This window comes from Aedes albopictus, chromosome 1 (assembly GCF_035046485.1).
Source record: "Aedes albopictus strain Foshan chromosome 1, AalbF5, whole genome shotgun sequence".
Lineage (NCBI taxonomy): Eukaryota > Metazoa > Arthropoda > Insecta > Diptera > Culicidae > Aedes > Aedes albopictus.
In genome coordinates, this window is record NC_085136.1 from 74548330 (window position 1) to 74566067 (window position 17738).

Here is a 17738-nt window from a genome sequence, read left to right on the forward strand (position 1 = left end):
TCGTTGTACATTGTGGTTCATAATTTATTTGCAGTGAAATTTAATGGAATTATTTTTTGGCATTCATTGCAACAAAGCAGAGAGCACTGTATATGGTCAACACAACATTGTAATTTCGGTGGAGTTGTGATGAGCGTGTATATTTTTTTTGTGTTCCATTGCAAGGCGAGTTGTTGATTCATCGACAAACAGTGGGTAGAAATTTTGTATATTTCTAGCCTTTATTTCATGTTCAGCATTGAGAGGATTCTTATTGAGTTGATACAGATGCTTAACAGGACATATTGTGGAGAGAGGTTGGGAAGAGGAGAGTACTTTGTAATTGTTGTTGAACTAGATGGCTTTTCTTGTCTTTTATGGGTGAAATAAGTGAAGTCTTCGCAGGGTGGAAATGGAAATAGTAACTTTGGGCTGATATTTGTATGTAGACGCGAGTGTAGACGTGGTGGAGTGGAACGATTCATCACTGAGCAATTACAAGAGAGGTAAATGACGTTAAGATAGTTTGAACACCGGAGTGCAGTGAGGTGTATACTAAGAACTGGATTTACTTGTTCGTATTTTTGATCGATTAGAGTGACAAAGCATACATCATCAATTTCGATAAAAAGCTCACTTTGGAAGCTGCAAAATTATATGCACTTTGACGGTAAAGTACCCAAATCTAAGTAAAAGAATGTCAAAATGTTTTACACAAAAAAAAACAAGGAAATTTAGGCGCATGCTTTTCAATTTAATTCATAACAGTAATGTTCATTATAAACAAAATTGAAACTGTATGAAGTGCAATTTGTGCAAATAAAATGTCTGGTTAAGTTCCTAGTTCCTGGTTGAACAATATTTTCTTGAAAATTGCCTTTTTTAGATTGGTGTGTAAGGCGTTCCGTTGACCTGTTTGTTTACGGTTTGAGGACGTCACTATGACGACGCCGCCGTCAGTCCATTGTTTTAACTTTGACATTAGCTTCGTATGAGATAACTTCGCAACTCTCAAGCAAGTCGCGATTTCGATTTAGTGATTACAGTTAAATGAATAGAATTTGGAATTCATTGATAGATTTTGTGTTTGTGGTTCATTGTATACTCCACACAATGAGTTGATTATCAGATGCATTATGTTTTGGGGTAGCTGTGATTGATAGTCGTGGAAGTGATCGTGTTGAATGGGTCGTGTAACGAATTCACTGATGGTAGGGCGCTACGGAAACAAGGGGTAAATGGTGAAATGAGTCGAGCATTCATCGAGGATTCATTGATAGTTGTTGATGGGTTTGTTGTTGATATGGATTCATGAATGCATTTGAAGCAGTCGTAATGAATACAGTGAAATGGGTCGAGTACCGGATTCACTGGTGAATTTCGTTGCGGAAAAAAATGGATGTGATGGAATTAAATAAAGTGAAATGAGTCGAGTACTGGATTCACAAGTGGTTAGGCGCTTCGGGGGTGAAAAAAAAGGGATGGTGAAATGAGTCGAGTACTGGATTCACCAATAATTGCAGATGAATTTATTTAGGATGAGATGGATTGATTACCGGAAGACATTTGAGACAGTCGTGATGGATGCAGTGAAATGGATCGAGCACCGGATTCAATGGCGACAGTTGTTAAAAAAATGAATGAAGTGGAGGGGTTGAACAGCTAACTAAATAAAGTGAAATTAGTTGAGAACTGGATTCACTGATGTTACAAAAAAAGGGTTATTGGAAGGGGATGGAATGAGTAAAGGGGAATTAAGTGCCAGGTGTCAAGTGCCGAACTTATAGACGATTATAGATGGATTCTGCATGGAGTGATGTGGTATGAGGGCTGTATTGGGTGTCGGAAATGGTGAAAGTATTGTAACCTTGATTGTAACTGTCAGTAGCAGGCATGGTATGCGAATGCGTTTTGTGGCTGGTGCATCGAGTAATCGGTGTTCGCGTGTGAAAGAACATGGCACGATAATCTGTGGAAGGAGGAAAACAGTAGCTGCAATAGAGTCGGTTGAGTGTTGGCTTCTTTGCCGGTGTTGTGATGACAAGATGTTCTGAGACTGCATGCCAGGCTGGGCCAAGGTTCGGGTTTCCATGGATTTTGGGACCCGGGAACCTGTTTGTGGGTCGGTTGGCTGATTGAGTGGAGGTAATTTGTTGCATCGCTCTCGTCGGATTTTGTACTGGGCGATTCTTGAAGATTGATTTTGGGTGCCAAGGTGAATTTCTGGAGGGCTAAAGAGAGTCATAATGGCTAAGAGGGAGGTGCTTTTACGTATAAAATTAATGAACCATTAAGTTTTTCAAAATTTAAAACTCCAATTGAATTTACTTATTACCGTTATTGTTCATCAATAATTTGATAGAGCACCTAAGGTTTTCTACAGTTTGACAATGATAAGGGTAAATATAGGCAAAATAGACTTTGCATTAACTAATACTCATGAGGAATGTTTGGTGAAGTTGAAGTGGATTCATTGAAAGCGTTGGCGAAACCGGTAGAAGAGTAGAGCATTGAATTACCTTTAGGTTGTTTGAAAGGGAATAGTTAATTCAACGTGAGAATTCGATTATTCATTATAACTGATTTTCGATTGAGCGTCACTCCTGGCGTCTCTCAATGTTTTTCATTTAACAATGTAGCATTTTAATTCGATGTAACCAGTACAACCAAAATTAAATAAATGTTCTCATATCGAGATTCACCCGAAACAGACAAACAAAGAAAAACAATTGAATTTCTCAGAGTTTTTGCTTTATATTGTTATTTTGAAATACTAACACCACTAATTAAGGTGCCACAGAAAACTGTAAAACTGAGGTTGACGCTAAATTTTATCAACAACAGTTGACATTAGAATGAGAGAATAAGATCGTACACTGGTGGAAAATTATAAAAAGTAGGCAACAATGTAGGATAGTAGGAATATATAATTGTCGTCCGGAACTTATTGCGATTTTTTTTTTTCGACTTAGACTTTGATGCGATAAATTTCGTCGTACTCATATTTCGCTTTCGATTTCGCTGTCAATCTCAGTCGCAGGGTTTTTGCAACTCGCCCGATAATGTGACAGTTTTCGCCGGCCGTCTGAATGTTTACCATTAAGGTCTTTTGTTATCGGTCCACCAGCTGGTCATGTTTACACAACAAAACCAGCTGGTTCACCGATGTTTACGTTCATCCTTATTGTTCTCGGCTACCAGCTGTTTATGTTTTCATAACAAAATCAGCTGGTTTCGCCTGAATCGGAGAAGGAAGGCGAAAATGTGTCTAAATGTTAGGTTAGTACCATATTAGGGCGAGTTCAATTTCGTCGTCAAAGTCTGATTATTCGTAAAAAATACAATAACATATTTTCTAACTTTGTATCGATGAGTGTACAAAAGACTAATTTTTACTTACCACTCAACATCATGGAAAGCATTTACTTTGAAATGGAATCCATCAAAGACTTAGGTGTTAGTAGATGAGAACATCCGTTTGAATTCTGGAATATCTTGATTCGATTTTATATAGGAATTATCATAATCCTTGTAGGAGTGAGAAACTTCATTGGCTAAATACCAAACTACTTCTATGAACAAATAAGACTTTCATATGTTTCCATTAGTTTGGTCGACGTATCCTAAGATATCAGCCTAGCGGATATTGCACGGAGTGGTTGAAGAAGAGATCCAGCGATAAAGCAAGCATTAACTGAGTCTTCTACGGAACGGAGTAAGGAGTTTTGCAGCTAATTTAACGAGGTCGGACAAGAAGCGGATAGCCATCCATTATCTCTTAACGTGAACTATTTAAGATGCCGGACTGCAGGAAACTGACAACCGACCACAATCATTGTCAAATTGTAAATATAAATGATGATGATTAACCTGGGCTTGTAAGGGGAATATCTGTTAAAAGGATTAGGTGGTGATTCATCAACAATGATTCGACATCAAGCATTGGACTGTCTTCACACATGAGGTGGCCAAGGACGTTAGTCGTGGAGCAAAACGAACCAGGATCGAGAAGGTAGATTTGGTTGTCATGAAGGGAAAGTGGAAGAGAATAATGCGTTAAGAAACTGTTAGAAAACTCCAGAAGCATAGCCCATGATGAGCCTGTTATAACTGTGAGGATGTTACAAAATCAATCTACTTAAGGATAAACGGGACTGTGTAGACAATAACCGCCATTGCTCTGTTGTTACCAAGATGTGCATAAGCTGATTGTTTTTCAGCCACTCCAGTATGATAGAAATTGAATACCGTCTTCAAAATCGGAAGGTTGATAGTTAGAAAGAAAGAAAAGATAGGAAAATTAACGGCATCCCGTATCACCTTAACTGTTTGAGATGAAACGACAGATGGATGCAGTGGAGTAGACTAAAATAGCAAGGCAAGCATTCTTGTGACTACAATGAAAATTAAAATGGTTTCTTGTTTGTTTATAACAAGTTTACAGTAGCTTAAATAAGGGTCCTAAATAATTGTAAACGTTTTATATGTCAGATAGCATTGATTTTATATAAGTAACTAAACAACTGTAAAGAAAAGGAGGAATGTAGTGTCCACACTACTACTATTGTGAATATCTTGTGTAAAAGAATCTTAGAGTGTATGCTGTCACCTACCCGTAGTCGAATGACATGTAAATAAATAATGTTGAGTTCTGTTCAGACCAACATCGCGTGAAGACGTGTCTCTGCAATCGTATCCGAAGACCAACATCCGACATTACAATGTTTACATCCAAAATTGATGTTTACATAAGTTACTAGCCTGCCTTGTGATCCTTATGCCGTGCCATTGACCAATCCAAATTCCTGTGTGGTAGTGGTTAGTGTTCAGATTTCCCGTGTTAATCTATCTGTAAGAACTTTTTAAACATCTTTTGTTCTCACGTATATGGATAGGCTTGCAGTAGGTTTAGTGAGACTTTTTTTTGGACAACTCAATATAGGCTCCTAAAGTCCTATATCCGGGATTCTTGTTTTAAACCACAATATATGGTTCAAGAGTACATATTTACTCATTTTTTGACGTTTTTATTAACCGTACACACTTAAAATTGGTTCTCGAGCTCGGCAGAACTATTTGCTGATTCCGAACGGCGATTCCTAATTTTGCTGATATTTCAGCAAACAAAATGTTTTTGCCGAGATTGTTCAAAACATTTTACTGAAATATCAGCAAACGGCTTTAAAAATTAGAAAACTGACAGCATTTTTTGCAAAACCTGTCGGTGAACACGGATTTTACCGAAATCAGTAAACGAGATTACCGAGATATCAGCAATCGTGTCATCCTTTGCTGAATTTCGGTAATACAACTGTCACTTTAGCAGGCGCCATGTTTTGTCGAAAAACAAAACAACAAATCAGTGGTTGTGGTACTTGGCGCATTCTCTCGACGAACTTTGTGGCGTACGGACGCGAGTTAGTTATTCGCGATTTTTTCCAATTTCAAAATGGCGGATCAGCCAAAGCAGAAGTTGCGCCAGCCGAAAAGAAAAAATCACCACAGTACTGAAGTCACATGAAGTGCATTCCCAAAATCCCAAACGATTACGAAGTCCAAATAGGTATTGTCGGGCCGCCACCAAACCGGACTTCGCACAATCAAGTCGCGACGCGACCCAACTCGCGACGTTTTATAATCATGTCAAAAGTAGTGCGCATCCTTCCCGTTGTTGTCAGCAACACAGCGCACTAGATGCGAAACAGTTGCGACACTTGTGGACCAAGAAAATGACAATTTTTGTTTGAATGTCGGTCTTGATTCCAACCGGATAGACAATAAGAACTATCGAGCTTCTACAAGTAAATTATTGCTAATAGGTTCCTAAAGTCCTATCGGGATTCTTGTTTTAAACCACAATATATGGTTCAAGAGTACATTTTTACTCATTTTTTGACGTTTTTATTAACCGTAGTTGAAAATATATAATTTATATTTTTTTAGCCTTTTGTCTCGTCCCTAGCTTATAACACATACTTTGAGTGATTTTTTTTCACAGTGTATGTCAGATAGGAACATTTTTGAAATCCCAGTGCGAAAAATGTCGAGCTCAGTCACACGAGGTTGACCTCAAATGTCAAAGTAGAACTATTTACCATTTTACTTGTTTCGAATTTTCTCATTATTCCTTTGTTTTTCAAGTTTGAGTAAAGTAGAATTCCGATTAGAATACCATGCTTGATCGTATTATTCAATATAAGTGAGATTTCGTCTTTAATTTTAGGACCCTATTAGCGTTATATTCAATTTTTCTAGAATAGCGGTCACACCCATTAGTGGATGTTTGACGAGGAGCGGTACGCCTTTGCAGTAGCCAATCTTGAAATGAAAGGAGAAACCCTGGGACTCTTGGGAGGAATGGATGTTTCCGGCAACAAAATACATATTTTTCATTATAATATAGGAAGCAATCAGCTGCGTTTTTGCTAGAGTGCCGGTAGAGGCGCTTCTCTGATAAATACGGTAAACATGATAACAGTGTAAACAAGCAGAAAAGTTTACGCTACGGAATCATAGATGGCGCTCGTGTTCCACGTGTTTTCCACATATACAGCGGCGCCGCCTGCACCTATCCACTCGGAAACATCATGCGCAGCACGGGTGGAAAATGCCAGTCAGAAAAAAAGAAGTAAACAGCTTGAAATTTGTATGGTGGCGTAATAAATTCTCTGTTACTGTAATGAATCCGGAAGAAACGCATAGGTATAATGATTTTGTTTCTAATTTGTAACTTTTTGCCCCAGGGTACAAATCGTTGTGATGCGGAACAAGTGCAAGCCAGCGATTTGTCCATACAAGAAAAATGATTTTACTTTTAATGTGGTGGCGCCATCTCTGAGAAAAACAAGCTTTGATATCTTACTATTTTATGGACCGATGAAAAATAATATTCAAGAATGTAACTTTTTTATTGTATTTTCGTGCGGGTTAAGATCATTTAATTTTATTTTCAATCCTTTTTTCCATTCTCAAAAGAAAACAAAATCAAATGCCGAGATTCAGCAAATTCATTTATGCTAGGTAATGATTTTGCCGAGCTTTCGGCAAATATTTTAACTGAGAATCTCGGCAAAATTTCAATAGCTGTCAATTTTGTGATTGCCGAGGACCCGGCAAATCTAATTTTTGCTGAGCTGGTTGCCGAGCACTCGGCGGTGCCAATCTCGGCAATCGGTTTGTCGAGATTCAGCGAAAAAAAACTTAGTGTGTAGTTGAAAATATATAATTTTTATTTTTTTAGCCTTTTGTCTCGTCCCTATAGCTATAGCTTATAACACATACTTCGAGTGATTTTTTTTCACCGTGTATGTCAGATAGGAACATTTTTGAAATCCCAGTGCGAAAAATGTCGAGCTCAGTCACACAAGGTTGACCTCAAATGTCAAAGTAGAACTATTTACCATTTTACTTATTTCGAATTTTCTCATTATTCCTTTGTTTTTCAAGTTCGAGTAAAGTACAATTCCGATTAGAATACCATGCTTGATCGTATTATTCAATATAAGCGAGATTTCGTCTTTAATTTTAGGACCTTATTGTCAAGTTGCATGCTCACTGCTGACAAATCTTGCTGATCGAACTCTGCTCGGATGTAATGTTCCTAAAGTGCCCCACACAATGCATACGTTTGCGTGTGCGTCACAGTAGTTTGAAACATTTCCCATGGGAAAACGCAAACCTCGACGGAACGGACGCTATGTGTTCCAGGCTTAATCCATTCGCAGTTGACGCACCGACGAACCGACGTGACAGTCGGTTCGTCGGTGGTTGACGTTCCGTCACTTCTTGCAGCTTCTTGTCCAACATCAACAGTTCTGCTTCTTTTCGTTTCAGTAGATTCTAAACTGTATATGTACGAATGCGGAATCTACCAACATAAAACAGAAGTTGAGGAGTGGCCGTGGACTGTGGCAATATTCTACCGAAATCCGAATACTAGTACGCTTGAACTAATATGTAGTGGCACATTGATAAGCAAGAAGCACGTTGTGACAGCGGCACAGTGCGTCCTGAATCTCACCACCGGAAGACCGTTACCGGAGGATACTTTTGAACTGCATTTCGGCTTGACTTATTTGGAACGTCATAATGTAAAAGTTCAAATACGTTACGTCAGAGAAGTTCTTATCCACCCGGACACTTCGGATCACAACGTAGCGCTACTGGTCACCAGCTGGCCGGTCAAGAACACGCCTTATGTGACGTACATCTGCATTGCCCCGGGCGACAAAACGGAATTTTGGAATTTGGAAGGACTATCGGAAGTCTACATCGCTGGCTGGCAAACAATGGGAGCTACGAGATCAGGACATACACTGAAGTCTTCTAACATCTCCATTCTTCATCGCCAGGAGTGCTTCGAAGCCGGACTGAGCATCTCTTTAAACCAGTATTGTTCCCACTATCCTAATGGTGAGATCGTTTCATTTACTTGTTGAGTTGGACAATTACTGTTTTTATTCGTTTTTGAGGTAGAAATACAAAGCAACGCTGACCTTGGATCGGGACTGTACTACGAAGACCGCGGTAAGTTGCAGTGGCCATGGGTTTTGACGGGAATCGTGTCATCCGAGAAGAAAGGTAACAATTCTGAAAGATATACCATATTGACTAGTCTTCGGCCGTATATCTCGTGGATTGAAGGAATTATGTCAAGCAACACATCTAGAAGAATCAGTGAAAGAGGTAGTGATTGTTAAGAGGAATGTCACTTGAATTGTAGGAATAATTTACTTATTCAAATTCAGAATGCGAGCGTTTCCAGAGCTTGACTGAGAAAAGCGGGGGATTTTGTGAAAATTCGTGGGAATACTTGCGGGGATATAAGTCGCATGTGGTTAGTAATATCATAGACTAATTTCGTACACTGAACGGCGGCTTGCGGTGAAAATTACTATTCTTCATTACACCAACGAACCTAACCTCAAAATGACTGACAAATCTCAGGTCATTTTGACAGATGTATAATGAGCATGTAAAGGACGGCAACAAGATCGATAAAGTAGAATATGTTATCCGTCTTTTTCGTGCAAGTGTGTGGTCTGTCAAAATGACCTGTGAATTGTCAAACATTTGCATGGCTTGCTTTGTTGGTGTAATGAAGAATTCTGAGGGTCAATTCAAATACACAACGCCACAAAATTTGTGCAGACTGAGTTTCATTTCAATTCAACAGAATTATATTTTCAATTTTACCATGGGCTCGATTTTCAATTAAAAAAAGTTTCTGTTGGCAACCGGATTCGAACCAAGAACCTTGACATCACCAGACTCGCACGCTACCACTCGGCTATCGAACCGATTGATGTGAGAAGAAACAAAACGCACACAAGAAGCGTTGGTGGGTCGATGATCATGTTTTGCCATGGTAAATTTAAAAACATTTTTATGCTTCTCATTACTGTGTAACCGTTTGTTACAAGTTGTTAGGTTTTTTTAATTCGTGCTTTTGTTTTGTGTACGGTCACGTTTTTAGTACTAATTGGTGTAGGAGACTTGAAGAGTTAATAAATAAAAGGGTCAGTAAGATAAGTTAAGTACTAAGATAATGTGAGTATGAATGTTAGTAAATTTGTTTGAATCGATCGATATCATTGAATGTAATTGAAACTGAAGGGTGAAATTGCATACAAGCTGTGGGTACAACATAAAACGAGGAGTGGGTCGGCAGGCGTATCGCACTAAACAGGTGGCAACAACCCCCCAACTAATTAGCAAGGAAACAAGGAAGGGAAGAATGTACAATAGAGGGGGTTGAGTCGATTCCAAGAAGCGCCATTGCCTCACTTGGTAAACGGCGTTCGTGTGCATAAGAAAGTTATAGAAGCGTCCGTAGTAAAATAACGTGAGTGGTTTTCGTCAGAGTGGGAGAGAAACTTAAATTCGTCAGCTATAGTTAATACTTAATCTATGACTTAAAACTAATGACTAGATAGTTGGAAAGTACGATCAGTTAATGCCCGATTACCCTCACAGGACCTTTTTACCTTTTATATAAATTCGCCATCTTGTCTGCTGTGGCGACCAGCCAGATGCACACGATTCGGCCTAGTAGACTTCAGTTTACTACGCCTAACCCGTCAAGGATCATCGAGGACCTCTAGCCACGTCGGTCGTTATTGGGGTCGAAAGCTCGGGCAAATCCCCTGGGCTTCGTGGCCGAGCGGTTAGCGGCGTCAGTCGTTTAAGCGTTTTGTAAGCCTCGGAGTGTGGGTTCGATTCCCGCTCCAGTCGGGGAAAACTTTTCGTCAAACGAAAAATTCTCCATTGGGCCACTGGTTGTTATGTGTGTTGTCCGTTGTCTCGTGTTAGTAATGTTCAGTCTGTACAGCCTCTGGCTGAAGACGGTGTAGTGTCTTTTTAAACGAAAAGGAGCTTGTACCCTCTCGGCTCGGTCACTCTGGTACCGTCCTGGGCCGCGCCGATAGCAGTCAAAGAGGGAAGACGCCATATTGACCAACCCCCTCACGACATTGTATACTGTCGTCAACGTAGTCACCAGATAGCCAGTTCTCCAGTCCAGCATCGGCGAGCGCTCGCTGAACTCCAGAGAATCGTCGGATGCAGTAAGAAGGAGAAGTCGTACCGGTACGTGAATAGTATTTTCTATAATAACCCTCCCCCACCCAGAACAAATAGCTTGCAATACACAAAATACAACCCTTAATATTCGCCATAGATTAGTTTGACTCAATAGTCCAGTTTTCAAATAAATTCCAAGATATTCCTCGAAACTCAATCTTTCATTCCACATTTGTAATAGTGCTAGTCAGGTGATCGTACGCAGCACACCTTGTTCGTGTAGCCCCTCAGCTTACCCGGTAGCAAGCCAACCCTGAGACCCAGCTCAAAGGGGTCTCTTGTTACTGAGAGATTGCCCGATTTTAGAATAGTTATTGTGCGTTTAGCACTAAACTGATTTCCGAAAAAACTTCATTGACTTCCGCTGCCTTTCCTATGCGTTAAACATAACGTCGGAAGTAGTGCGCTGTACAGTAAATCTGGTTTGCTATACAGCGCACTACTTCCGACGTAATGTTTAACGCATAGGAAAGGCAGCGGAAGTCAATGAAGTTTTTTCGGAAATCAATTTAGTGCTAAACGCACAATACAACCGTTACAACTGCATGCCGCTTTTCAGTGTAATGGCTAGTTTCCACTTGATAAGTACTGTGTAAAAGGGTAGGACAAATAATGCTCACGTAAAACTTCTGCAATCAAAATTACTTAAGCGTTCGCAGTTGATAAGTAATTCGCAGCCAGAAAGCTATTTGCCAACAGATGGCACTGTCGTGCGATGCTGTCAGTCATGTTGTTGATTTTCCGTACGGAATAATAAGGCTTTCTGACGTTTAATCACCTTTCTCGTTTTGGCTCCCGAGGAGGATAGGTTTGTTTTCATACACGGAACTACATATCAACCCAAACTTAAGTTCTTTTGACGCAATCCCGCACCTCCGTGGAATTACTCAAATTTGCGTCAAACAGCGATAGTGGTCACTAGGTAAATCTCATTTGATCGCTGCAAAAATTTTCACCCAGTGGTAAGTTATTTTCACCCAGCGGAGGCCTTATATGACGCAAATTTGGGTTTAGTCAAGATAACCCAAATTTGGCTTCTTCCACGGAGTCGCACGGATATGTCGGTGCTTCTCTCTTCGTTTTTGACAACATTCGTGTGGGGTGAGGGAGAAAACAACCCAATGCTGAGTAAAAACTATAAGCTGTTTAGCCAAATTTGAGTTTTTAGAACTTATTCTTTGGGTTTAAATATTTTTCAGTGTAGGGAAACGTTTCCCTATGAAAACGTGAAACAAAAAATTGCTATCTTCTGATGCTGCTCGAGAGAGAAGGGTGATGAACGCCAGATTGCCTTATATGTCGATGTATTATTCCGTGAGTAAAAGGGACATTTTCTCTTTCTTTGTGTTTCTTCTTTCGCGCCTGCGCGTTCACAGTGTGCATTAGTATTTAGCCGTGTCGCTCTATAATGTGTACTCCGTCGTCCATCAGCATGGCTGCATCAGAACACAAGATTGAATTTCTTGAGGTTGAATAATTTGCCGTTACGTAGTTTAAAAATTTATAAAGACACCCCAAAACTGAATTGTTTATAAATAGTTCGACAGTTTAAAAAAGGAAATAGCATTTGAGTTTAGCTGATGAGGAGACAATGATTCTAAAAACTGTTGCATCATAATCATTTCATTTCGTTTGTTGAATGTTCTATGGTGCACTAGAACCAGGGAAGTAAAGACTGTATTCGATGAAATTTGGACACAGAAAATAATGTATAGCTTTTCATTGCGTTCACAAAATCAAATATTTTTTTGAACAGGAATAATATATAATGTGTAGCTAATACCATAACAATCGCAACAAATTCTGTTTGGTATTGCCGCAGATCTAGGCGCAGATATTGTTAATATCATAAAATAAGATTTTAGCAAATTTTTTCACACGTTTTAAAAATTGTGTAGGCTATAATTTTGATGTAACTCGTCAAGACGTCTGAAAATTTGACTCGAAGTTCTTAACAGAGTATCAATAAACTGGTAAAAAAATCTCAAAATCGGTTCAATTCAATACGTTTTTCTAGTATTCAAAATTCAAATCAAATGTTACAGGGAGCGGATCTGGTGTGATGGTTAAAGCGCATGCCTATCACGCCGAGGACCTGGGATCGAATCCCACTCCCGACAAACTCGCAAAATGTGAGTTCTTCCTTCGGAAGGGAAGTAAAGCATGGGTCCCGAGATGAACTAGCCCAGGGCTAAAAATCTCGTTAATACAGATAAAAAAAAATCAAATCGCTTCAAGGCATATTTTAGGTACTTTTTAATCATTTTATTCCGTGTGTACTATTTTGTTTGTACAACTGTCATGACTGTTCCGATTTTTATTAACATTTGAATTTGTAAATCCATTATAAAAACTGTTCTCAACCAAATTGCTTGAAAACTTTTCAAGTTATAACTGTTTGAATGTCACGATACAAAAAAAAAACATTTTTGCTTATTGTGACTTTGTGCCACATATACGGCTATAACTTTATTACGGCTAGATCAAATTGAATGAAATTTTTACACAATATTTCTACATGTATACTTTACATACAGAACAGATTGAAATCGGTTCAGTATTTTTGGATCTAGAGCTATAACAGTGAAGAAGTGTTATTTTTTAAAACATTCGTTTGCTCAAACTTCTCAAATGGCAAAATTCTTGTTTCAACGATATCTCCACCAATATTCAACCGATTTTGATGAAATTTGTATGGTATTAGCTTTACGTAATACACTATTCCTGGTAAAAAATTAGTCATTTACCATTTTATTAGGACATCTTTCTGAATTCCAGGAATTCGTTCCGAGATCCCTACGAGAATTGCTCTGAGATTCCCACAGATCTTCTGCTTGGGATTCCTCCAGAAATTCCTTCCTATATCTCTCTAGAAATAAATTCAGGATTGCTCCAGGAGTTCTTTCTGGGATACCAAAGGGAGTTCCCTCAGAGATTCTTCCAGCAATTTGTTTAGGATTTGTTCAGAACTTCCAGGAGTTCTCTCTAGGATTACTTCTGTAACTCCATACGGGATTCCTTCAGAGATTCCTTCATGGAATTCTCTAGAAATTCCTTCATGGAATTCTCTAGAGATTCCTCCAGAAGATTCCTATGAAATTATTGTAGAAGTTCTTTCAGGGATTCCTTCACGACTTTTTTTTAGGATTTCTCCAGAACCTTTTGGAATGTCTTCAGATTTTTATCTGGGAAGAAACTATTGAAAGATTCTCTAAAATAGCTCGTGTAGATATTCCCTGCAAAACTGCTGGAGATATTCGTTAAGAAGCTGTTGGAGGAATTTTATAAGGAACTCAAGAGCAAGTGTTGGAGTACTTCCATAAAGAATAAAAAAAAACTTCTGGAGTATTTCCATGAGCAAAATTTAAGAAACTTTCAGAATGAATTCCAGAATATGTAATCTGCAAGGAATCCCAGCAGAAGTTCTTGGAGGAATCCCGGAAGGATATCCTGGATGAATTATTGGACAAATCTTAGAAGGAACTCCTGGAAAAACCTTGACTTATTTTCCAGGAGTCTGGAAGTTCTGAAGAAATTCCGGAAAGAACTTTTGAAAAATTCCCGGAAGATATCCCGGGTAAAATTTCTGGAGAGGTCCCTGATGCCACCCCTGGTGTAATCTTAGAAGAATATCCTGGAGAAATAAGAGAAGAAACTATGAGAGGAACCCATAAATTTACTCCTAGAGGAAACCTAGAAGGAGTTCCTGGAGGAATCCCGGAAGAAGCTATAGAAATTACAAAAGGAATTCTTTGAGGATTCACATAAGAAACGTCCAGATAATACCTAGAGGAATCTCAAAAAGTTGTATCTTAGAAAGAACTCCTGGAAGAATCACTGAAAGATCTCCAGGATGAATCTAAAAATGAATTCCTGTAGAAATCCTAGAAGGAACTCTTGAAATGATCCCGGAAAGAATTCCTGCGGGAATCTCCGAATAAATATCTGAGTGAACCCCGGATAAAAAATACTAAAGTAATCCCGGATGAAATTATTGTAGAATAGTTCGAAAAAACTCCTGGTAGAATCTTAGAAAACACCTCTGGAGAAAACCCTGAAGGAACTCCTAGAAGATCCCCAAAAAAAACAAAATAAATAAATAAATCCTGAATTAGAAGGAACTCACGGAGCGATTTTTTGTAGAACTTCTAATGAAAATCTCAGAGACATTTTATGAGAATCCCCTGCGAACTTCTGGTGGATTTTTCGGTGGAACATCTGGAAGAATTTCAAGAGGACTTTCTGCGAAACCCCAAAGAAAAACCTTCGTACGGAATGCCAAAAGATTCATCACAAAGAATCTTTCGTGGATCTTCATTAAATTCCCCGTGAAGCTTTGTCCTACCTCGTATTTCGTCTAAAACTCCACAAGGTAACCGTCAGAGTCCCAGCCTAGGTCCCAGCAGAATTCCTCCCACCGTAGTCCGAACTCAAATATTGCAGAATTTATAATTAGTATCCAACCATAGTTCTCGCTGTAATACCATTAAAAGTTCCCTTAGAATCCCAGCGCAATGTCTCTCATTAGCATTTCCCTTGGAATTCCGTTGAAATCTCACAATCTGGATTTTCCCCATACGCGCGCAAAAATTAAATTTTAATTTCAATCACACTTCCTGAGGAAACGAACGAAATTTCTCTAAGTCCAAATCGTAAACAACAAGGCCACGAAACGCCACACGAACAACGAACAATATATCTAGCAACCGCCGTATGCAGTGCCCTATTCTTCACATCCTTCTTACAGCATCTTTTCGTAAAAATGCTGTCGGTTAAACAAATGTCAAAATTACTTACGGAAAAAGGAGGAATTTTACTTGAGCGCTCTACTTGGGAACTGGAAACTTACCATAATACCACCGACTAAACCGACGTGCCACTCGATTCCGAGACTTGACCGAAAACATTACACGGTTAATTCAAATTGCAGTGATCGCTAGTGTCAAATTGAAAATGACGTTTAGCCCGTCATGACATTTGGCTGCAGTATGACGAAGGCATAGTGGTTTCGCAGCGCGGCGTCACGCACACTAATGCAAATCTACTGGTTGAAAATATGCCCATTTGATTTTGCTGGGAACAGCTGATCTTTGTTTACTATTTTCAACCAGTAACTCAAGTGGTGTTCGTGTAATGCAGCGTGTACGTACACGCAACACTACTAAAAGCAGAAACCACTATGACCACCGACGACGGCGACGCCGCGGAATACAAACAAACACTCTACGTTTAAATCAATCAAACTATGAAATTCTGTAAGATTATTGAGTCTTCTACGCTCCTAAAAAGGTTTGTTTTGAACATAGTTCGTGAATCTATCTTTTCTTAGTTTATCATGAGAAAATTTGGTAATTATTATGAAATAAACAGCATTATCCAATGTTTGAAAAATCTGTTCATTCCAGCACACCTATGGGTGGCATTACTTGAGAGTGTTCGAAATATTTCGACCAAAATAGTTCTGAACCAAAATCAACAGATGGCGCTAGTTTTCAACGGTTTTTATTTTAAAATTTTGGACGAGAATTTCATGAACCTTTGCACTAGCTGGCCTTTTCGGTTCGTCGGTGATAATACGTTAATTCCTGAATTTATCGATGCATAAAGGAAAAAGAAAAAACAGTTTTGACATCGGAGCGGTGTGCCGTCGATGAGATCCTCGTTGCTGATTGGTCGATGGATGTAAACGACACACCGCTTCTTTTTCTTTTCGCATCAATCAATTTTCAGCAATCGAGCTCTTTTTTTGACAGGTCTCGCTCCATGATGATTTTGTGAGCACCATTTGTCTCGGTGTACTTGTGTCAGAAAATTTCATTTTGACTTCATGCCAATGCCTACGGTAAGATGAACATTACATCCCTCTGAGAGCGTAAATCATATGTATATCATATATTCAGGCACCATAGTCGTCCAAAAACAGTTAAAATTGGCTATCGTGACATGGTCAACATTTCGGAAATGATGTGCCATCCAGACTTTAATCCCGCCAACTTTCAAAATGATATCGGGGTTGTGCGGTTATCCACTGCCGTTACACTATCCAGTAAATTGGTTCCGGCCTGTTTGGCAAATAGTTTGTCGGAGCACCACAAGGACGCCATGTTACAAACAAGGCTTTTGCGCGAGGATGATGGTAAGTTTTTGGTCGTTTATTTCCACATTCACGCACAATCCTCTTTTAATCTGTTCTTCTAGTATCACCATCTAACACACAAATGAATTACTCGTATTATCTACACTCATCATATGACTACATCGGTACAAAGGACGAATGCGACAAGTTGATCAAAGAACCACATCTCCTGAAACCTGGCCAGGCATGTCTGATCAACCCTAGCTCGGAAATGAACAAATTCAACGGAAGTATTGTGCAGATGGTAGATAGTCGGACCTGTCGCTTCACGGTGACTGGAATAGGGAGCACTGCCATTGAAAATCCTTATCGCAGTACAGCCCGCAGAGTTGGCATTGTTCATCGTATTGACCACTATCTAGATTGGATAGAGAAGATCGTGTGGGAGAAGAGTTTCCACTGTGGAATGGCTAGACCTTTGGTTGCCACAAGCTTATTTAGAGTAAGGTGTGTTTAATATTTAATCTAAGGGGAATTTTGGGAAATCCTGAATAAAACTACCATCGACCCCAAAAAATTTATATTAGCCTGACATTAAATTTCGATGTATGCATCAACATTAAGTTTTGATGTACTTCTGATGTGGAACATTAGAAAACACTACGATTCAGATGTGTTTATGCAAGGTAACATAATGTACACATCAGTTTTTTTTTATGTCAAGAATATAATCCGAAACATCAAAATCTGACGTTTTCAAATGGTATTTGATGTGCAAAAAACATAAAATTTAAACGTTTTTCTGATATATATTGATGTAAAAAACATTAGATATATTTGCTGATGTATATGAATGTAAATTAAGACATTTAATTATGTCGGTTTTAGATGTTTTATAATGTGCAAAAACATTATATTCAAACGTTTTTCTGATGTATATGTTGATGTAAATAACAATAGATTCAGGCGTTTCCTGATGTAAATTCAGACATCAGATGCATACGTATCCTGATGTTTTTGATGTATGAAAACGTAAATTGAAACGTTTTCCTGATGCTTTGCGATGTCCAATACGTTCAACCTAGACGTTTTTATATGTATC

At 38.9% G+C, this 17738-nt stretch overlaps 1 protein-coding gene across 1 annotated transcript in view; it reads left to right on the forward strand.

Annotated features, from left to right (window-relative positions):
• Nucleotides 1-17316, forward strand: part of LOC134285011 (uncharacterized) — a 33300-nt gene extending 15984 nt beyond the window's left edge. The window contains exons 7-13 of the mRNA XM_062844847.1: nt 7792-8391; nt 8455-8664; nt 8727-8819; nt 14106-14130; nt 16343-16402; nt 16461-16714; nt 16801-17316. Of these exons, the coding sequence (XP_062700831.1) occupies nt 7792-8391; nt 8455-8664; nt 8727-8819; nt 14106-14130; nt 16343-16402; nt 16461-16714; nt 16801-17153 (1595 nt within the window). The 3' untranslated portion in view covers nt 17154-17316. The remainder of the gene's footprint in view (nt 1-7791; nt 8392-8454; nt 8665-8726; nt 8820-14105; nt 14131-16342; nt 16403-16460; nt 16715-16800) is intronic.
• The last annotated feature ends 422 nt before the right edge of the window (nt 17317-17738 follow it).